This window comes from Aythya marila (genome assembly GCF_965140915.1).
Source record: "Aythya marila genome assembly, chromosome: 18".
Taxonomy (NCBI): Eukaryota; Metazoa; Chordata; class Aves; order Anseriformes; family Anatidae; genus Aythya; species Aythya marila.
In genome coordinates this window covers 1,415,671-1,436,312 of record NC_139059.1, presented here as the reverse complement: position 1 = coordinate 1,436,312, position 20,642 = coordinate 1,415,671, and the positions used below count along the sequence as shown (strand labels likewise).

Below are 20,642 nucleotides of genomic sequence, written 5' to 3'. Positions count from 1 at the left end.
CCCTGGGGGGACACGAGGCAGTCAGACACCCCAATTCCCTGGCTCCCACAAGAGCCCTGGAGCAGGGACACAGGCGAGGGGGCTTCAGCTCGAGGGAGATCCGCATGGGACCCCCCCTGCATCACCTTGGCTGGATCCACGCTGCAAGTCGGCAGCCCGGCCTTGAGGCTAGAGGGGGGCACAAGGAGAGGTGGTTACCCCCAGGACACGGGAAGAGGCACCCCCTGACCCCCCCCCACAGCCTCCCACAGCCTCCCAGTGCTGTCCCAGTGGCCCAGAGAGCTGGCTGCAGGTGTCCCCAAGAGACTGGGGCTGTCACCAGCTAGGTTGGAAGCGAGGAGAGTCTAGAGAGCTTCATTTATTTTGGATGAAGTCTCAGTGCATCCTCATCCTTGATCCAAACACCACAAAAAACACAGCCTCGGGGAGGGGGCCGTCCCCACGGAGCCCCCCCCCCCGCCCCACGCCGTACTCACTGCATGAATTTGCAGTTGGGTCCTTCTGGGCAGAAGCCGACGAGGTAGTTGGCACACATCACCCTCCGCCTGTGCTTGTACTTGCACGAGGGTCCTGCCACACACGGGAGAGCCCCCCATCAGTGGGGACAAGGCACTGCTCCCAAATCTCCTCCGGGGCACCCACTTTCCACCCCCCAGGACAGCCCACCCACCCCTTGGGCACCCGCTGCCACCCCCAGCCCACCCCTCCCAGTTCACCCAGTTCTGGCCCCATCCATCCCAGCAGCGGGGCACACGGGCACCTCCCACTCACACCAGTTTGTCCCAGTATTGGGGCCCTCACCGTTCCTGCAGAAGCCTCGGTCGTACCAGGGGCAGGCCCTGCTGTTATCCACCGTGGTGTCAACGTGCAGGAAGGGACAGTCCTTGATGCTGCACTCACCTGTAGGATCAAGCGGGGGGGACAGAAGGTGGGATGAGGCTCCCCCAAGCCAAACACAGCAAAAAAAGCACAAAAAAATCAGAGTTTGGGTGATTCAGGTGCTGTGGGGCACACAGGTCGGGCCTGGGGGCTCGTGTCCCCAGCGAAATGGCAGAGGCGCTTCTCCCCACAGACAGGGGGTGGAATCGGGGTGACTGCTCAAGGCCAGGCCCGAAGGCCACGGGGGGCTAAAACCCTGGGACCCCTGGTCTGTCACTTACCGAACTTGGTGTTGAAGTAGCACTCAGGCCTCTTGGTCACGTCGTAGCCGTGCAGGAAGCCGCAGCCATCGCCCTTCTTGCACAGCCCCCACAGCCAGTGCTTGCACACCACAGCCCGCTCCGTGCCCGCCTGCCACGTTCCTGCGGCCCCCCCGACACCGATATGGGGGTCACCAACCACCCAGAGCCTCCCCAACCTTCCCCAAAGGGGTTTTTGGGTGGTGAGCTTTGAGTTTAGTTAGGCCTTCGTGCCCCAAACTGCCACCCCCCCCCCCATGGTGGGTATAGGGCCACGGAGATGGCTGCTGGGGAGGTGACAGAGCAGGGGGGGCTCCAGCACCGGGCCCCCCGTGATATTGGGGTGAGGAGGGCACCCCAGCTCCTTCACAGGGCTGGAGCCACCCAAGGGGCACCCAAGGGTGCAGCAGAGCAGGGATGGGGCAGCCCCGCCACCCCCCCCAAGGCTGCCCCAAAGCCCTGTCCCCCATCTCACTGCACATACCCGGGAAGGGCAGGGGCTGGGCTCCCCTCTGCTGCTCCACATCAGCCTCCAAATCAACCCTCAGCCTCTCCATGCCCACCACCAGCTCCTGCATGGCCCCAGCTCCAGCCAGAGCCCCCCCCCCCCAAAGGAGACCCCCAAAGCAGCACAGTCACAGCACCCAAACTGAGCCCAAACAGCGCTCAGAAACCTCCCTTTTTCTTCCTCCTCCCCAGAGCAGAGCAAACCCAGCCCAGGCTTCTCCCATTTAGAGGCAGAAGCCGCCCGCAGCTGCTCCCAGTTTGCAGCTGGGATTGCCTGGTGCCGCAGCCCAGCTGCGGGGTGCTCAGCCCCGAGCCCATAATTGCCAGTAAATGCTGGCAGCTGCTGCTCCTCCGCCCTGACCTGTGCTGAAAGCAGCTGGCTGGTGGCCCCCGGCCCTCAGTGGGGTCTGCTGGGGCCGACCATGGGGGCTAAACCCTCACCATGGGGGTTAATTCCTCATCCCGGGGGGCTAACCCCTCGCCCTGGGCTTTTTGCTCAGCAGGGAACCCCAACCCAGAGCTCAACGCTGTCATGAGAGCGAGGGATGGACCCTACATTTTTTTTTTGTTGCCCCCCGAGTGCTCTGAGCGTTGCTGGGTGATGCTGAACGGCTCCAGCCCCAGCCCCACTTTGCCATCAGGACACAGCCACGTCCCCAGGCTCCCAGTGAGGACACCCAGCTCACACCTCGCACCCCCTTCAGCCCCCCCCAGGAGGCTTTCACAGGGACCAGGCTGCAGCAGCACGTGTGGGACACGGCCCCAGTGCCGGGCCACGCACCGGGGGCACCCCAAGCAGCCCCCACAGCCCCAAGCATCACCCCTCACTCCAGCCCTCCTCCACCACGCACGTCCCCGTCCTCCCCATCACACGCCCGGAGCGACAGGGCCTGACACATCGGGGACGGAGACCTGCTCCCATTCTGTCACCAGCAATAAACGCACTGGACCAGCACCTCCCGCCTGCCGAGCGCTGCCGGCGGGGCCACCACCTCGCCCCGTGCACCCCCCTGGTTGTGCCATCTCCATCCCCACCAGCCAGACGCTTGCTGGCACAGCCCCTGACCCCCCAGCAAGCAGGGACCAGCACCCATCAGCTCGGTTGGGATGCTCAGGGCAGGGCGCAGCGACCCCAGCACCACGGAGCAGGATGGGGGGGCCACAAAGGCACGGGGAGCGGGGCAGAGGCACCCCGGTGAGCTCAGAGCGGCCAGCTGCAGCTGCTGTTGTTCTCCCCAGCCCGGACAATAGCCCAATGTCCCACGCTGCGGGGCATTGTATCGGCCCTGGCTCACGCACAGGACCCCATTGTGTCCCCATAGAGCAGCGCCCGCCTGTCCCCGCAGGGCGATCCTTTGGGCAGGTCCCGGGGAGCCCAAGTGCTCCGGGGCTGCTGTCCCCATCCGTACCAGTGGGACCGGGCAGGGAAGGCAGCCCTGGTGCTGGCAGAGCCCTGCTCACCCCCAAAATCCTGCTGTGGCACGGGGACACCCCGCGAGCTGGGTTCAGCCCCTCCATCCACCCACACGAGGGCTGGCAAGGACCGCGGCAACTCCACGGGGCTCGGAGCAGGGCACCGAGGACCCCCGCAGCCTGCGTGAGCAGCAAACTTTCCCTCCCACCACCTTTCCCCCGCTTTCCCTGGCTCGAATCGGGCAGGCTGCAGGAGGAGAGAGGCAGCTTGGCACTGCCGGCCCTTGGCAGGAGCCGGCCTGGCCGGAGGGGCACAGCCCGCAGCCAGATCCGGGCAGCAGGAGCTCGCCGCTTCCCCCGCTGCGATGGGCAGATAAAGCACGGCCACGGGCACCGAGAGGAGGCCGGGCTGGCACAGCTCCCGCGGGGCCAGGGCTGCAGCGAGGACAGAAAAAGCAAGACAGGGGCCGGGGGTGGCAGCAGGACAGGGGCCAGGGGTGGCATCGGCACAAACAAACCCCATCCCTGCACCAAACCTCGTGCCGAACGCATCCCCACTACCACCCCCCTCCAGGGACTCAGGCCACTGCTGTCACTACAATTTCCTTTTATTCTCTGCATTTTTACATACACGGTATAAAACCCTCCTCTTCCACCCGCCTGCAGCAGCCAGACCGGCCCCAAGGCTGCAGCCACCAGCTCGGGGGCTCAGCCCAGCCCGGGGGGGTCCCTGGCACCCCTCCTGTGGGGACAGGCACCGGTGGCCCCAGCACAACTGGGAGCGTGGAGGGTGGCTGGCCACAAAAATGCTGGAATGGATCCATCCACCAGACAGATGGGGAGCGAACCCCCATGGCAGCACGAGGCTGGAGGCTCTCGGACTGCCCAAAGTCCCAAAAAAACCAGGAGCTGGAGCTGCCTGCGGTCCTAGAGCCCTCCGCACAGTGCAGAGCTCCGAGCTCCAGAGCCAAGTCCTTCCCCGCAGGAAATTTCCCCTCCGTTAAAAAAAAAACAAAAACAAAAACAAAACAACAAAAGCAGGAGTAAGGAAAGTTAGGTACAAATCAGAGAGCAGTAAAAACTGTACGGCAGGAAAAAAAAAATATACATATATTACTAGAGGGGCTACAACTTCGAAGCCTGGTCTTGTTTGATCCTATTGCTTTACATAGTGGGGTGGGGGGAGGAAAAAGCGCTAGCATCCAAAGTCCAACAGAAAGAACCAAGATCGAGTCTGCTTCCCTCTCCGGGGCCGTGCTGGAGTTTTCCTGGGGGTGGGGAGCCAGCGGGGAGCCCCGGGAGCGAGCGCTGTCCTGCTGCTGCACGGCCACCCCGGGACGGGCACCGGGACACCGGGAGGGGAAAGGGAAGGGGCGAGGAGCTCAGTCCACCCCCGGTGCCGTCGATTCCAGCATCGGGTTCTCCGTCCCCGTGTCCAAGCAACCGTAAATGAGAACCAGACCCCTTGGCTCGGCCGCCCGCCTTATACCCTGATCTCGTCGTCGTCTTCGTCGGCGAACGAGAACTCCTTGTCGGGGCGCTTCGGGGGGCCCCGCTGGCTCTGTGCTCCCGGGAGGGGGCTGCGCTCCTCCGGCCCCGAGGCGCAGCTGGACGCCGAGCTGCTGTCCCTGGGGCCGCGGGACACGCTGCGGGATGGGCTCTGGCTCTGCGAGGCCGCCGGGGAGCCGGGCAGGGCGGCCGCCACCTCCTCGCGGCTCTCCTCCGCCTCGGGGTCTTCGTCCTGCTCCCACTGCTCCTTATCCATGATGCTCAGGACGTCGCCCAGCATGGAGGGCCCCAGGTCGATGTGGAAGGACATGATGGACTCGGCGTGCTTCATGCCCGCCCCGCTCTTGGCCACCACGACGGGCAGCTCCGTGATGTCCCCGAAGTCGCGCTCGTCCAAGCTGGGGCTCAGCGGCCCGGCGGCCGCCCCGTTGAGGCGCTGCTGCTCTTCGGGGCTCATCTCCTCCGGCAGCTTCTTGACGGGGCTGGAGGAGAGGCTTTTGGGCAGCTGCCCCGCGCTCCTGTCCACCTCCTTCTCGTTGAGCTGGGGCAGGGACACGGCGTTCTTCACGAAGAGCGCCGAGTCCCGCAGCGAGCCCAGCATGTCGCGCCGGTCACCCCGCGTCACCGACTGCGAGCGCTTGCTGCTGCGGAAGCGGCGGGACAAGAGGCTGGGTTTGGAGGCTCCCTGCTCCTCGCCCGCCTCCGGCCCGGGCTCCCCGGCTTTGCTGGTGAGGAAAGAGGTGTCCCCGAAGGCGTCCCCGGCCCGGCCCACGTGCATGGTGTGCCGAAAGTCCCCCAGCGGCGCGCTGATCATCTCGGCCGTCAGGTCGGCCCGCGAGCGCCGCTTGGAGTGGGCCGAGTTGGAGACGAGCTGCTTGAGGATGGGCATGGTCCCGGCGGGGTGGCCGAGGGGATGGCAGGCGTCCTGCGGGCCCGTGCTCACGGTGCTCACGGTGCTCAGGTCTCCTGCTCCGCGTCCAGGCTCCCAGGAGGTGTCACGGACGGGTCACTGCTAGGGGACAAGAGAGGGATGTGGTCAGGCCTCGAGGACAGCGATGGGCACGGAGCTACTGATACCAGCCCTCACCCTGCCAGGCTGAAAAACACAACCCCGTGCCTGCAAACGGCTTGGTGCCCTGGGGAAAAGCATCTGCTGCTCCACACGGGGCGGTGCCACAACGGGGACAGGTCCCCAGACCCCTCCATGAGTCCCCACATCCCGCTCGGTCCCCAAGTGCCAAGTCCCCGACCACAGAGCAGAGGCAGAAGGGCTGCAGCAGGACGGTCCCCGAGCCACGTGAGCACGACACTGCAGCCCCACAGTGTCCCCTCGCCCTGTCCCACGGTGACCCACGAGTGGGGACACCCAGTGCTGTGGCCTCACTCGCACCCAGGTCTCCCTTCCCCTCCTGGAAGGAACAAAAGCGCTTTGTGGCTGCTTCGGGGACAGAGCTGGGACAGCAAACGTGGCCCAGCCACGGGGATCTGCCAGGGCTCTGCATCGCAGCAGGGACGGGGACAGCAGTGCCACATCCCACCCTGCACCGTGGACCCCCCCCAAACCCCTCCTGCTCCCCAAAAAGCACGAGCTGACCCTCACAGCAGCCGGATCCGCGGTGGCACGCCGAGCGATCCCGCTGCGCCTCGGGGACAGACACAAAGAGGGGCACCGAGGGCACCCCCTGCCCCCTCCCCACACAGCCCCAGCCCCCCGGAGAGGGGCACGGCAGCGCTTGGAGCCGCAGGCCGAGAAGATGCCTGGGATTTCTTTTTTTTTTTTTTTTCTTTTTTTTTTTTTTTAATTGAAAGAAAGCGGGGAGGAGCAGCCGCCAGGAGGAATTGGAAACAGACGGCAGGAAGTGTGTGAGGAGGGCGTAGAGCCCCCGGGAGGCACCGCCGGGCCAGCGGCGAGCCGAGGGGAGCAGCACGGGGAGCGGGGACGGCTCCTGCGTCCTCACACACCTGGGACACGGGGACACGGGGACATGGGGACACAGCCTTGGTGCTGCCCCCGAGCACCCCAAAGCCCCCTCCCACGGCGCTGAGCCCACGCGTGCCGGGTTCCTGCGCCCACCCTCGCTGCGCTGTCCCATGCACGGCCACCTCATCGTCACCGCCGTGACTCAGGGGTGACAATTCACAGCAGAGATGACAAAGGGCCCCCCCCTCGTTCCTCTTTCCCACAGCCCGGCGGCACGACGGCCACCTCCAGCCCCCAGTGCCACCAGCCCAGCCCCGGTGGCCCCACAGGAGGGGACAAGGACGGCGTCACCACGTCCCCCCCGTGGCGTCAGGCAGCCCCAGGTGGTCCGGGGAGGGGCTGCCGGGGAGGAAGAGCTCGGGGAGGAAGAGCTCGCAGCCTCCTGCTTCCTCCCCCCCTTCGGGCACCGCCGGCGACACCATGGCCCCGTGACGCTCACGGGGAAGGGGACGGCGTCTGGAAGCGTGGTCCCTGCACCAGGCAGCTACGTACCCGCTCAGCCAGACACCCCCACGGCCGCAGCATCTGCCCCCCAGGAGCTGCCCCCGCCACGCACGGATTTCCCCTGCCACGCAGCCGAGCCGGTCCCGTGTGGGCAGGACGGACTCTGACCCCACGCGGGTGCAAAGTCCCAGCGCCCAGCCCCTTTCTCGCCCAGCCCCATTGCGCCCAGCCCCTGCTCGGGGCCACCACGCTCCACGGCACCTCCTGGGGGCTGTGGGGCCACGACGATCCAGGGGGGAGCTTGAAGGAGACACCCCCGGAGCACGGCAGGGCGCAAGCAGGGCGCAGCAGCCGCTCTGCCGCATCCCATCGCCTTCTCATCGTGCAACCACCCCAAAAGAAGCACCGGTGAGCTCCTTCCTCCCCTTCCCTCCCCAAATTTGTATGCGGAGGCAGCTCGCGGGGCTGCCAGCGGCTGGCACAGGCCGGGCGCGTGTGCGTGGCACCGGCGTTTTCCCTCGGCACGGTCTCCTTCCAGGCCAGCATTCCTGCAGCCTTTTGGTTTTACATAAAACAAACACTCCCGGCAAGCTCCCCAGCTGGGCCAGGCAACTGCGCTGCTGATTTAGGCCATCTGGGGACTGTCCCTCCCCTCGTATTTAGATTTCGGGGCCAAGTTCAGCATTTGTGAGATACTTTGCAAGCCTCGGTGAAGGGGCCACCGGGAGGTTCGAGCGTTACCGGTGCGGGCCAGGAGCTCTCCATCAGCCTCCAAACAAGCTGCGTCCCCCCTTGAGCCTCCTGCCCACGAAACCTCCTCGTGATGGACGAAATCTCCCTTGGCTCTTCGCTCCCGGCCTCCCCAAAGGGTTCCCCAAAAGGTGATGGGGGAGCAGATGCCCCCGCCAGCCCCGTGCAGCCCAGGGGGGGCGGCACACAGAGCCCTTTTCTCCTGCTCCCGCTCGGGGCGAGGAGCTGATCCTGTGACATCCACGCTGCAGAAGCTCTCACAAAGGAAACCGGAGCAGCTTCACCCGCGGCTGGGCACCAGGGATGGGCGCGAGCCCTAGCGGGGCGGCGGGGAGGGGGGATGGTTTGAAGGTTTTGCCTTCAAACCTGCAAGTTGGAGGGGAGAAGGGATAAAGCACAGCGATAGGTCGCACCCTGCTTCATGCCTGCCTCCTCACCCTTTTGGGATTACGAGCTGCAAAGGGTGAGAGCCTCAGGCCCCCGATTTTCCCTACAAACGGGCGGCTTCCAGCAGCACCCCAGCCCCATCTCACCCCACTGAGCATCAGTCACCTCCTGGGGACCACAGGGGGGCAAAAAAGAGGATGGTGCGTGGGCACACGCTGGGGAAACACCGCTCCAGCCCTGCTCCCACACCCCCTGCCTCCGGCTCAGCCCGCTCACGAGCTGGGAGAGCCCTCCCGGCCGGCCCGGCCGGCTCCAAACGAGCCTTGGCTGTGCCGACGCCACGGGCAGCACCCTGCAGCCCAGAGATCAGAGGATGCTCCCCGGCCTGCCGCGAGCTGGGGCAGCCCCAGACCGGTCCGGGCCCCCCCCGAGAAGCCCCAGGGCAGGGAGGAAACGCTCAGCCCAGCTCCCCAGGGCTCCGGCCCCCCGCCCCGGGCGGCCGTGTCTTGCGCAGCCCTTTGATGTCGCTGCCTGGCAGGCGGCTGCCAGAGACGTTTCGCAGCTCACGCCCTGCCACCTCCGGTCCCAGGATCCCAGGAGGGGACCAGCCCGATGTCACACCCTGGCGTCGGGGCTCTCCGGGGAGCCTGGGGGCAGACGGTCGTGGTGGCGCCCGGTGAGCGCCTCCGCTCCGGTCCCGTCCGCCGGCACCGTGGGATGCACGGAGGAGGCCCCGGTGCCACTGGAAGAGGAAAAACAGCCGGCAGCAAGAAGCAGAGCCTGGGAGGAGAAGCTGGGCTCTGGCCGGAGAGCTATCAGCACGCAGATCAGAGCTGACCCGGGGAAGGCGCTGCCCCAGCGCCAAAAGCGGAGCAGCGATTCCCCCGGGGGAGCGCTGCCGACCGAGAGCTATCCAGAGTTCAGCTCTAACTATTGGCAGGACGCGCCAGAACACGCAGAGAGGATCATAAATCCTCCTGCCGTGGGGCGGCCGAGGGCACGGAGGGGACGTTTCCGGGGGGAGAGGTTATCTCTCCTCGCTGGCCTCGCTCCGTCTCGCAGCGGGGGCTGGCGGGGTCCGACAGGATACCGGGGCTTGCGCAGCCCTCCCGGCCTCCTCCAGGCTCCGAATTCCTGCGGTTTCGCTGGGCTGGACGGGAAGTAAACAGGCAGGGCTTCCCACGGCTCGCCCCGGCACCCTACCTGCTGGCAGGCACCCTGCAAGCCGGCCAGCTCGGGGCCCCACGGCCGCTGCCTGCGCTCAGACAAAAACCCAGGGAACAAAGGGAGGGAGAGGCGGCCGCGGTCAGCACAACGCTGCCGGCACCCGGGCTGCTCGGCGGTGCCACGGGGAGGTGGGGGAGCCCCGCCACCGTCACCTCGTGCCAGGGCACAGAGGTGACAGCTGCCCCGTGCTCCCGGGGTTAGGGCCAGCCTCGCTGTCCCCACCCAGCAGCACCCAAAGTGGCCGAACTCGTGGCTCAGCCTCAGCTGGATTCGCTCCACGGTCTCCGAGGGAGCGGCGGCCAACACGGATCTGTTTACCGTGCGTCCCGCTGGGGAGCCAGCCCTGGCTCGGGGTGCTGAGACCCACGCTCTGCTCGCTCCCCGGCACCTAATGAGCCCGGACCCCCTCTAACACCCTCCCCGATCTATAGGTTCGGCGCTCGGAAACATCCGTAGGGCGTGCTGCCACTGCTGGGGTCACGCCAGGGCAGCGCGGGCTCGTGGCCAGCAGCTCCACCAACCTGCCCAGCCCGGTGCCACCGGTGCCACACCACGACGGGCTCACAAACCCCGTGTCCTCGAAGCCCCGAGGTGCCCGCACGCATCCCCCGGGGGGTGCGGAGCGTGGTGGAGGGCAGGCCGGGATTTCGGGGAAGCCGTGTCCCCATCCCAGGAAGGGCTGGACGGGGATTTCGGGCGGCTCTGACTCAGCACCCGCCTTCTCCCGGTCCTGGCGAGCCCGAGGGGTGCTGCTGGAGCCGCTCCAGTTTGGGGAGGATCGACCCGACTGGGACGGGCCGCGGGGATGCGCTCGGGACCCCGATCCCCGGGCACCCCGGGGTTGGCACCGCGCACCCCGGGGCTGGCACCGGGCACCCCGGGTGGGGCGAGTCGGTGCCCCGGGCTGGGCAAACACGGCCCGGAGGTGCCGCATCCTGTTAACTCCTTCAGCAGCACCGATCCCGGCCCGGTGCCGGACCTGGGGCTAGGGGCAACCCCGGGGACCCCACCCGCGCCCCCCCAGCTCCTCGCCCCCCTCGGTGGGTTGCTGTCTGCACCGGGAACCGGGGGCACCGGGGCGCTGCCTGCGCCGCGCCCCCCTCGTCCCCAGCCGTTCACGGAGCCCCGTGAGCGCTGCGCCCCCGTCTCGAGCCCCCTCCCCAAACCGGGACCGGTCCCGGGGGCTCCCCAACTACCCCAACCTTAGCCCGGAACGGTCCCTCCCGGTGCCAACCCCGGTCCCGCCGCGCCTCGTCCCCACCCCGGACAATAGCCAGGGCCCGGCGAGCTCCTCCCGAGCCGTGCCAAACCGTGCCGAGCCCCCCCCCTCCCTTACCTACGCGGTGGCGCCCCTCTCCCAGCCCATGGCCGTGCCGTGCCGAGCCCCCCGGTGCCGTTCCCAGCCGTGCCGAGCCAGCCCCGGAGCGAAACCGAGCTCCCCCCCCCCCCGCTCCACTACCGCCGCCACGAACATGATGTCATCGCCCCGCCCGAGCCAATAGGGGGGCGCCACGTCACGGGGCAGCTCCCCCCCCCCTCCATTCAAACCCGAGGGGGCCGGGGGGGGGCAGTCCCGGGGCCGGGCGCGCCCCGTTTTTTTGGGGGGTGATGGATAACCGGGGGCCCCCGTTGCGCACCCCAATGATGGGGAGCTCCAGGGTGCGCGGGGGCACGGGGCGCATCCCCACGGGGGGGGCCGAAGGATCGGCGCCCCCAGACCTGGCAGTGGGTGGGGGCTGCCTGCACCCCCCCTCGCAGAGGGAATGGGGTTGAGGAGCTCGTGTGGGCAGCCGCAATTAATTAGGGGAATTAATTAAGCCGGACTGAGCGGCCAAGGGGCTCAGCGTTGGGGAGCAGCTGTGACCCCCCCACACTCATCCCCATTGCCCCCAGCTCCCCCCTGTCCCTGGGTAGCCCCAGCCCCCCTCGGTGGTCCCAGGCCTGGTGCAGGGGGGGGACCATGGGGACCCATGGGGACCCCCAGGCTGGGGGGGGGAAGGCTTGGGGGTGCGAGGGGTGGGTGGGGGGCACCCTGGAGAGCCGAGAGCAGGGGCTGGGGGCTGCAGGGCCCCCGGGGGAGGCTGAGGTGAGAGCTCTGTGGGCGAGGAGGGGCGGGAGGCACGAGGTTATCCCACATCTGCCTAATGCAGCGTTCCTTGCATATTCCCAAGCGTCTGGCGCCTCTGGGTGCAGCCGGGCTGCTGCGTAAAGGGGAGGCGAGTGGGAACCTCGGCCCCAAATGCCGTGGCCCTACGTGCCCGGGGGCTTGGGTGCTGGGGCACGACGGTGCCAGGGCGCAGAAGCTGCTGGTGCCCCCGCTGCGAGGAGAAACCCATGTGCAAGGTGTCTCCGTGCCCTGCCACCCCGCTGCGTGGGCTCGGTGGCACCAACCCCACATCTGGGCACAGCCCCCGGGTGCCCAGCGCCACCTCCTGAGCCCCCTCCTGCTCCCAGGAAGGTCCTGGGCCGTGCTGCAGCCTCGGTTCACATCGCTGCCATTTCCATAGCCGGTTTGGTTGCCAAATTTTCCTTGCCCTGCTTTGCATAGGGGAAACTGAGGCAGGGCGCAAAGCGCTGGGCCGAACCACCACCCCTGGATGCGCTTTTTTTGGGGTCAGGGGTAGTTGTAAGAGGGGAGGCTCCATCCCAGAGCTCTCCCCCTTTGCCCCGAGCCACCCCACGCCTCGTTATCTGACAGCTCAGCGCTACCAGCCCAGCTCAGATCAGAGGGGGAGGCCTTGCACAGCCGGGTGCTGCGCGCCTCACCTGATGCTGTCACGGGAGCAGCGCGCCGGGTGAGACAGCGCAGTCGGGAGGAATTAAAATCAGCCGCCTGGCGGGGAGACAGCGCTGCCGGGGACGGCTCCCGTGGGCTGGGAAGAGCAGGCACCCACTCAACCCGAAAAACTGCCTGCCAGAGCTGGGCCCTGCTCCTCTGCGCACCAGCTCTGGCCCCGCAGAGCCCCGGGGGCTGGATGAGGTCCCCCGAGGAGGTGCTCGGAGGCTGGGGAGTGGGGTTGGTTGGGTGGTTATGACCCTCCCTGAACCCCACCGCTGGTTCTTTTTCGCGCATCTCAGCAGCTTTTGAAAGCAGAGTTAATAGAAATAAATAAATTGTGAAGCGCTTTGAAAAGCCAGGGAAAACGTGCCCGGGTTTCCCAGCAGCCCGGTCCCCTCCTCCCCAGCCTGCGCCTGCCAGCTTTGGCTACTGCTGCTGCTGCTGCTGGCTTGGCCACTTAGGAGATGCTTCTGGGAACGCCGGGCACTTTCCCCCAAGCCCTGGAGCTGCAGTGGGGTGTGGGGATCACCGGGCAGGCAGCCAGGGTGCTGGGAGTGGGGCACAGCCCCCCAGATCCCCAAATCCCCCCAGCCCCAGGGCTTGTGTTGGCGCTGGCCGTGGCCAGAAACCTCCCCAACAGCCCCCAGCACCCCACAGACAGCAGCTCGTGCTAGAAATATGGGATTTCACCCCTTCCCTGTGCCGTTCAGCTGGGGTTGTGTGGTTATCCACCCCCTCGGCACACCCGCGCCGCCCGCTCACTGCCGGCGCCTCGGCACCCGCAGGTACCCGGGCGAGCGCCGGGGCAGGGTGCGTGCAGGTCGGAGCCTGCCACGGGCAGGATTTCTCCTCTGTTCCCAGAAAGCACGGCCCCAGTGTGCTGGGATCGAGCTCACACAACCCCAATGCCCTCCCGGGATCCCCGGTGGCACCGCAGCCGGCACAGCCCCGTGCGCTGGGGAGCCTCAGGGGGTGCACGGCGCGGTGGTGCTGAGCAGGGGGTGGTGGGGCTCTGAGGATGCGCTGAGCCCCGTGCCATCACCAGGAGGGGCTGGCCCTGTCCCCACAGCCCACAAGGGAAAGGTGGAGAGCCCCAGCTCGGCCCCGGGAGCTGGCAGGGAACTGGGGGAATCGGGGAGGAAAAGGAGAGCCCAGGCTGCGGGCGGTTTCCCTTCCACCTCGCCGAGCATTTCTCCGAGCTCTAATTACACCTCCCTTCAGCTTAACCCGGAGAATAAAACGTTACCGCTTGGCTACAGCGACGTCACGCCAGCTAAAAGAAAGAAATAAAAGTGAATCACGAAGGCTCAGCCTCGGCTTACGGGTCACAGCCCCGTTCCTGGCACACGAACACCTCCCCATCGCCTCCCTGCCCCGGGGTGTAGCGAGCGGGTGCCACCCCGGAGCCTCACGGCCAAATTTTGGGGTTTTGGCTTCTGCCCTCTGTCCCCCTTTGGCTGGCTCAGCCCTGATAAGCTCGTGGTGCTCGCCCTTGGCAGCCCACAGGCCCCAGCTGGGGATTTTATCAAGGCCAGCGTGGTGCCGAGAGCTCGTCCTGGCTGCAGCAGCCGGCTGGGTCGTGTCTGTGCCATGGGGAAACTGAGGCAGGGCAGGAGGACGCAAGGTGCTAACGCCACTGGCACCCACACCCAGCCCAAATCTGCAGTGCCCGCACCGTGCTTTGCCCTGTGAGCAGCTCCTCCCTCATCCCCTGACACGCAGGGGGGTGACAGGCACTGAAACCCCATTGTTTCACCCCAATTTCCCCCCCAGGCCCTCGGCCAGCCTGGTGGCAGGGGCTGGCTGCAAGAAACACGGGGTCCCCTCCCTCCGGCGACCCCTTTTTACCCCAGGCACCGACCCCACTGCTCTGGGCTGGCACCCTACAGCGGTCCAGCCGCTGCAGGACAGACGGACACGTCCCCACAGGTGACAGAGGGCAGAGGGGCTGGGCTCATCCTCAGGCTCTTTATTGGCATCTCCCTCGGCTCGCCCCGGGCGCCGCGGCCCCGCCGGCTGGTGCCCGGCTCTCCGGTAGGCACTGCGGGTGTTTTGCTGTGCAGAGACCCCAGAAACCCCCCCCCCTCTTCACGTCCCTGGAGCCCCCCCGGGCATCGCTCCCCCCTGCGTGCCCCTGGCTCCAAAGGGAATTGAAATAAAACCAGCCCCAAAGCCCCGGGAAGGCGGGGGGGTGGCCACGGTCACTGCGCCACCCCCAGTGAGTCCTCTCCAGAGCCCCTGGGTGCAAATCCGAGGGGACGTCAGCACCACTTGCACCTCTCGGAGCTCTCCTGGGGGGGGGTGGCGTGTTGACGAGAGGAATTAATTATCCACACGGGTCCTGGCCCCTTCCCCAAAGGGTCCGGGTTGGGGGCTCCCCCTCCAGAGGCTTTCAAGCCCCTCGCCCCCCGCAGTCATCCTCTGTGTCACCACCCGGCCCCGTGGCCCCCCGAGCAGAGGGGCCGGGGTTTGGCACGGCGAGGGGCCCCCAGAGCCCCCAGGGCGCGGAGCTGCCGGCCCCGAGTCCTGCCGAGGAGGCTGGAACGCGGAAAGCTTTGGCCAAAAGACGAGCTGGGGCTTTGCTCCCCAGCCCAACACAGTCACCCGGCGTCCTGCTCCAAATTCTGCCGAGAAAAGGAAAAAGCCCAAGCTCCAGCCTGTGCCCACGGCAGCCAGGAGCCCTGGGACCCTCAGCATCCTCCTCCTCTTCCCCCCCTCGTCGCTTTTTTTCTTGATTCCTTGGGGCTTTTTTTTTTTTTTTTTTTTTGTATTTTTTGTTCCTGTATTTTTTCTCGCTCCTTTCTTTCCGCTTCTCTTCCAAAAAAAAAAAATCAAACAAAAGAGGAAAATCCAGCAATGGGGGCTCTGGAGCCGGGGGCCAGGCTGCTGGGTGGGCGGTAGAGGGTGCCGGGCTGGCTGGTGGGGGGGTTGCCGGGGGTCTGGGGGGTGGGAGTCCTGCTGGTTTTGGGGCGGAAGAGGCTGCCCTGCTGGGTGGAGGTGCTGGTGGAGAGGGGCGCGTGGTCGGGCTCCCCGGAGTCGCTCTCGGTGTAGCTGTACGCCTGCGCCCGCGAGATGCCCTTCTGCTGCCGCCGCCACGAGTTGTAGTAGGTGGGGTCGCTGATGTAGTGGTTGACGAAGGAGTGGGCTTTCTGGTGGCCCGGGTCCACCTCGTACTCGCTGTCGCTGCCCTAAAGGGATGGGGACAGGGGGAGAGTGGGGTAAGGGGCACAGCTCGCCGGCCCCAGAAGCGGGGAGAGGGCTCCCGGCACCAGCAGCCCCAAAAAGGAGGGGGGTTTGGGGGATGTGATAGGTGCCGGGGTGTTGCTGCCTTTTTGTTAAAGCAAAGTAAAAACCTCCCATGAAAATAAAGGGAAACAGAACCTGCCCCAAAAATAAAGCAGGATAAAACCTCTCCAAAAAATAAAGCAGGATAAAACCTCCCCAAAAATAAAGGAAAATAAAACCTCCCCCAAAACTAAAGGAAAACAAAACCTCCCCAAAAAATAAAGCAAAACAAAACCTCCCCACAAAAGTGTTGCGTGGCCCTGGAGCCCCCAGGGTGGTGGGGACCGGGGGTGGTGGAGATGTAAGGGTTAGGGCTTTTTTAGGGTTTTTAGGGTTAGGGATGTGAGGGTGGTGGGGAGGAGGGTGCTGGCGGGCGGCCCCCCCCTGCCTCCAGCTCTGGGTAATTGGATTCAGCTTCTCCTGGGCGCGCACAAAGGGCCCATTGAGGGGCTGCGGGGAGGCAGCGCCGCGCCAGCTTTCAGCTCTCGCCGCTCCTCTCGGCTCCTCAAAAGACACTCGATCCCCGCTCAGGCAGGAGGGGAGCGGGGATCTGCTGCGCCACGGTGAAAAAAAGCTGGCGCGGGAGGAGAAAAGGGGGGGCTGGGGGCCAATCTGCCTCCTGCTCGGGGACGGGGCTGTGCCGCGGGGACCCTCAGGACCTCGCCCCTGGTTTCAGCCTCGTCTTTTCAGCTGCTTCCCAGCATCCGGCCCCGGGGGCGATGCTCCGTGGGCTCCCCCAGGGGCTGGCTCCTGCCCGGGGGAGGACACAAAAGTGGCATTTTGTGGGGTTGGCAGAGCCACCACCGTTGCCACCAGCGACCGGGCAGCGGGACAGTCCCCAACCCTCTGTCCTCTTGCTGGGGGGACCGTCCCCGTGCCGTCCCCTGCGGTGCCCACGGGCCGGGGGCTGTGCCAGCTTCCTGCTGGAGCCGTGCCACGAGGCCTCGGGGATGCTTCAGTGCGGGAGGGGGCACGGGACTGGCAGTGCCGACCCCAAACGCACAGTGGGACCCGCGTGGGGCCGGGCAGAGAGCGTGGTGAGGCACTGGGGGGACCCCAGAAGCGTCCCTCCTGTCCCCCAGCCCCTCTGCTCCCCATTTCCCCGTCCCCGTGCGCAGCCCCCGGGGGGGTACCTGAGAGTCGGAGACCTCGGAGGGCTTCTCGGTCAGGCTGCTGCTCTCGGCGGGGATCAGGTCGTTGTATTTGGTGACGTCCTCATCCGAATAGTGCAGGCTGCCGGGGCTGGGCCGCGGCGGGGACCTCGGGGACAGGAGGGGGGTGCTCAGGGCAAGACCACCTCGGGGTCCTGCCAGACCCCGGGACCCCCCAGGGCCACCACCGCGGGGTGCCCCTGGCCACTCCGAGACCCCCTCCGGGACGCTGCGCGCCACCGGGATGGGCGCAAGGGCTGGAAAACGGCCTCGTGCCCGGGGAGGGGGCTGCGGGGAGGGGGTCCCTACCGGGTGTAGATGCCGTTCTTCCTGCAGAAGGAGTTTTTGACCGAGAGGCGCCGGTTGTTGAGCTCCAGGGCGGGGAAGCTGCCTTCGTCCAGGCTCACCATCTCGCCGTGGCTCAGGGCGTTCGCCTTGGAGCCGTTCCCTGCGGGGCAGGGGCTCAGCCTCTCACCTCCTCCCCGAGACCCCCCAGTGAAGGTGCTGTGACCCCAGCCCCTGCCCCAACACCTTGGGGGGCAGCGCCAGCCCTGGAGCTGGGGGTGGCACAGCCTGGGGACCCCCATGAGCTGTGGGGTCCCTCCGCGGCCCCGTGCCCGGTGCCACCAGCACCGCCGCCAGCTCCCCGCTCTGTTTGCTTAACGAGGAGCCCTGGATTTTCCCCACAATTTGAGCCCTTGACACAGCTAAGAAAACAGAGCTGTGTTTGGCTAATCCCTCTGACCTCCGCCGAGCCCCTGCGCCGCCCTGCCTCCGCAGCTGACAGCGGGACAAGCCCTTTATTTAATCCCTCGAGCTTCCAGCCCTCTCCGTGAAGCCTGCCGCATCCTCCTGGATCCACCAGGTCTCGGGAGGGGGCAGCCCCAAGGCAGGAGGGTTGGGCGCTGCTCGGGGCTCTCACTGACCCATTTGGACCCCAAAAGCAGGCAGGGGTGCCCTGGAGAGGCTCCCCCCACACCTCCCCAGCTGGCACCCCACAGATCCAAGGATGCCCAGCGTGCTCCCTCCCCATCCCGTGGGCATTTTGCTCCTCCTGCATCCCAAGCAGCCCCCCCCCGAGGTCCCCAAATGGGTGCCCACCCAGGCGCTCACCCGAGTCCGACTTCTTGGCGTACTTCTTGCTCTGCCCGCGGATGATGAGCACGAAGACGAGCAGGAGGATGAAGATGAGCCCCACCAGGGCGATGACCACCAGGAACCACCACTCCTCGTAGAAGGGGTTGGTTTTCTGGGCTGGGGCACACAGCAGGAAGGATCAGAGGGGCAGGGGGGGAGCAAAGCGGTACGGATGGGGAGACCCCCAGGGATTTTGTGGGAACTGGGTCCATGCGAGGGAGCTGCTTAGGTGGGGATGGCAGGAGGAGATGGCAGCCCCCTGGGACCCCCCAGTGCCCCCCCAGCAGCTACCTGAGACCGAGGGGGACGGCGTGCTGGGGGTCCCGTAGCCGTAGTCGTTCACGGCGATGACACGGAAGTCGTAGCTGACCCCCTGCTTGAGGATGTCCATGCTGAAGGTGTAGGAGGTCACTTCCTTGGGAATGTCCTTGATGAGGATGTCCCAGAGCCCCTCGTCTGCAGGAGGGAAAGGGCTGGGGGGGGGGGGTGGCAGCAGCCCTGTGGGGGGCTCCCCGGCGCGAGGGGCTGCTCTCCCCTTCGAGCCATTCGGGGGACGTGCCCCTTCCCAGCCCCTCTCCCATTTTTCTCCCTGCTGGGATCGTGCCCTCTGCCATCTGCCCGGCTCCACCAGGCGCCGAGCTCTCGCTGCAGCATCATTAAAAAGCCAGAGCGAGGCGCGGGGCTGATTTATCACCTCCCTGCTCGTGACCCAGGGCCAGGCGGCGCCCCGTTAGCCATCAGTCGGGCTGTCGGTGCAGCAGGAGAAGGCATTAAAGCAGCTTGCAGGAGAAAGCACGGCTGTGCCCACTGGTTCCTGCTTGGGGACGGGGGCTCCTGTCCCCTCCCCATCTGTGGGACACCTCGGAGCCCCCTTGCTTGGCCCAGGAGACATCAGCACCTCTGTAACTGTGAGATCAGCAGCTCGCTGGGCCCTTTCCATCAGTCCTTTTATCAGCACCCTTGGGTTTTTATCAGCACCCTCGGGGCAGCCACGTGGCCAGCGCCGGGTCCTAATCCCTCACGCAGCCCCTCCCCACTCAGCCGATGTTCCCTGCCTCGGTTTCCCCAAAAAAACATCACACCCCCGGCGGGCGCACGGAGCTGCGGTACCTGAAGGCCGAGCCTCGATGACATATCTGGTGATGGGTCCCTGTCCTGGGTCCCCGCTCGACCAGTGGATGGTGATGGCCGAGCCGTAGCGGGAGATGAAGGGCTCACCGGGGGGGCCGGGGGCACCTGGGGACCCAGAGCAGAGCTGGTGGCACGGGGACACATCCCCACGGGACCCACATGGTCCTAGTGATCAGGAGCAACACCGGGAGGGGCTGTCCCCAACCACATCTCCTTCTGCATCCCTCACACCCCCCCCTTACCTTCCCCAGGCCCCGTGGTGATGTTGGCCTCGATGTCGGGCCCGTAGGCGAAGGTTTTAGCCCGGATCCGGAATCGATACGTGACGCCCTCCGCCAGGTCCTTCACCTTCATCCACAGCGGGCTGTTCCCCTTCACGTCCACCGTCACGATCTTACTGACACCTGCAGGGACCGAGGCTGAGCCGGGCCCCCCCCGCGCTCCCCCAGCAGCCCCCGCCGTGCCCTCACCGTCCACGGGCATGCAGGGCTCGTAGACCAGCCTGTAGCCCTCCAGGACGCCGTTGGGCAGCGGCGGCGGCTCCCAGGACACGTTCACCGAGGTGGTGGTCAGCTCGCTGAAACGGATGGAGCCGGGGGCGCTGGGGGCTGCAAGGGAACGGGGCAAGGTGGGGGGGACACGGGGAGAGCTCAGCGCTCACGGGGATGCCCCCCCCCCCAACGGCACCGTGCCGGCCCCTCTCCCCGCCGGGGGTGGCCGTGCCGCGTCCCCACCTGCCTGCTGTGTCTGTCCCTTGACGGGGGGGCTGCGGGGCCCGTCTCCAGCGGCGTTGAAGGCAGCAATGCTGACCCAGTAGGAGGTGTACCCCGTCAGGTTCTTCAGCTTCACCCCGGTCTCGGGCAGGAACAGCGTCTTCACCCGCGCGCTCTCGTTGTGCCGCTGGGCCTCCCAGAAGTGGATCTGCAGGAGGACGGCGAGGCGACCCCCGTCGTGCCCAATTCGTCCCCCCCTTCCACCCCTCCGGGCCCTTCGTGGTGCTCAGACACCCCCTGAAGTCCTGCCCAGGCTCCTAAGCCCCTGTCCTAAACCCCTGGGGGCTCTGGGTGTGCAGGAGGGAAAGCAGCAGCCTCCCCTCGAGGCCGGCTCCAGACCGGGCTGGACCCCGGCCGTGCGCCCTGCCCGCAGCTCACACACGCGCTGATTTTTTTGGGTGCGCCTTTGGGGACCCGGAGTTGGAGGCGATGGTCCCTGGGGGTCCCTCCCAGCTCGGATATTTCGTGATGCTGCGCTTCTGGCACAGGACGGACCCCGGAGATCCGCGCTGGGTGCGCCCAGGGCTGCAGCGCGCAGCCACAGCCCCGCACCGAGCGCATCCGAGGGCCGACGGCGCCCTCTGGTGCCCCGCTGCGCCCCGCGTCCCTTTTTGGTGGCGCTCCTGACATCTCCCGGGGCACCCAGCACCTCCCAGTACACCCAGTGCCTCCCAGGGCTCCCCCCAACAGCACCCACACAGCATCCCCCCAGGGAGCGCAGCACATCCCCGTGGCACCCTGCACCTTTCCAGTGCCCCCAGCACCTTCCCAGTGCCCCCCAGTTCAGTGCCAGCTGCCCGGTGGCCGGGGCTCGGTACCTTGTAGCCCTGGATGTCCCCGTTTTGGCTCTCGGGGGGTGGTGGCTCCCAGGTGACATCCAGCTGGGTGGCCGTGGCCGCCTTCACCGCCACGTTCTGAGGCGCGCCGGTGGGCACTGCGCCGAGGGAGGGGGACAGCATCACCGCCTGGCTGCGGCCGGGGAGGGGGAGA

General features: G+C 66.8%; 2 protein-coding genes across 4 annotated transcripts in view; both read right to left on the bottom strand.

The window, feature by feature from the left end:
* Nucleotides 1-3,694: 3,694 nt before the first annotated feature.
* Nucleotides 3,695-10,831, bottom strand: CDC42EP4 (CDC42 effector protein 4). 3 transcript variants are annotated; one of them, XM_082775180.1, is made up of 2 exons: nucleotides 10,733-10,831; nucleotides 3,695-5,619 (listed from the first exon to the last, which is right to left on the bottom strand). In XM_082775180.1, the coding sequence occupies exon 2, from the start codon at nucleotides 5,494-5,496 to the stop codon at nucleotides 4,582-4,584; it is 915 nt and encodes a 304-aa protein (XP_082631306.1). In that variant the 5' UTR covers nucleotides 5,497-5,619; nucleotides 10,733-10,831; the 3' UTR covers nucleotides 3,695-4,581. The 3 variants fall into 3 exon arrangements, with proteins under 3 accessions (XP_082631306.1, XP_082631308.1, XP_082631307.1); XM_082775182.1 differs by having other exon boundaries at nucleotides 3,695-5,616; nucleotides 10,733-10,808; XM_082775181.1 differs by lacking the exon at nucleotides 10,733-10,831 and adding an exon at nucleotides 7,081-7,151.
* Nucleotides 10,832-15,006: 4,175 nt separating this feature from the next.
* Nucleotides 15,007-20,642, bottom strand: part of SDK2 (sidekick cell adhesion molecule 2) — a gene marked incomplete at its 3' end in the record, with an annotated part of 43,488 nt that continues 37,852 nt past the window's right edge. Inside the window, exons 36-44 of the mRNA XM_082774694.1 lie at nucleotides 20,471-20,586; nucleotides 19,614-19,800; nucleotides 19,122-19,487; nucleotides 18,859-18,984; nucleotides 18,040-18,204; nucleotides 17,725-17,865; nucleotides 16,921-17,059; nucleotides 16,594-16,720; nucleotides 15,007-15,363 (exon numbers count right to left, since the gene is read on the bottom strand). Of these exons, the coding sequence (XP_082630820.1) occupies nucleotides 15,007-15,363; nucleotides 16,594-16,720; nucleotides 16,921-17,059; nucleotides 17,725-17,865; nucleotides 18,040-18,204; nucleotides 18,859-18,984; nucleotides 19,122-19,487; nucleotides 19,614-19,800; nucleotides 20,471-20,586 (1,724 nt within the window). The remainder of the gene's footprint in view (nucleotides 15,364-16,593; nucleotides 16,721-16,920; nucleotides 17,060-17,724; nucleotides 17,866-18,039; nucleotides 18,205-18,858; nucleotides 18,985-19,121; nucleotides 19,488-19,613; nucleotides 19,801-20,470; nucleotides 20,587-20,642) is intronic.

What these genes read in the sequence shown, in the direction of transcription:
- CDC42EP4 (XM_082775180.1), bottom strand. Translation starts at nt 5,496, where the DNA reads ATGCCCATCCTCAAGCAGCTCGTCTCCAACTCGGCCCACTCCAAGCGG.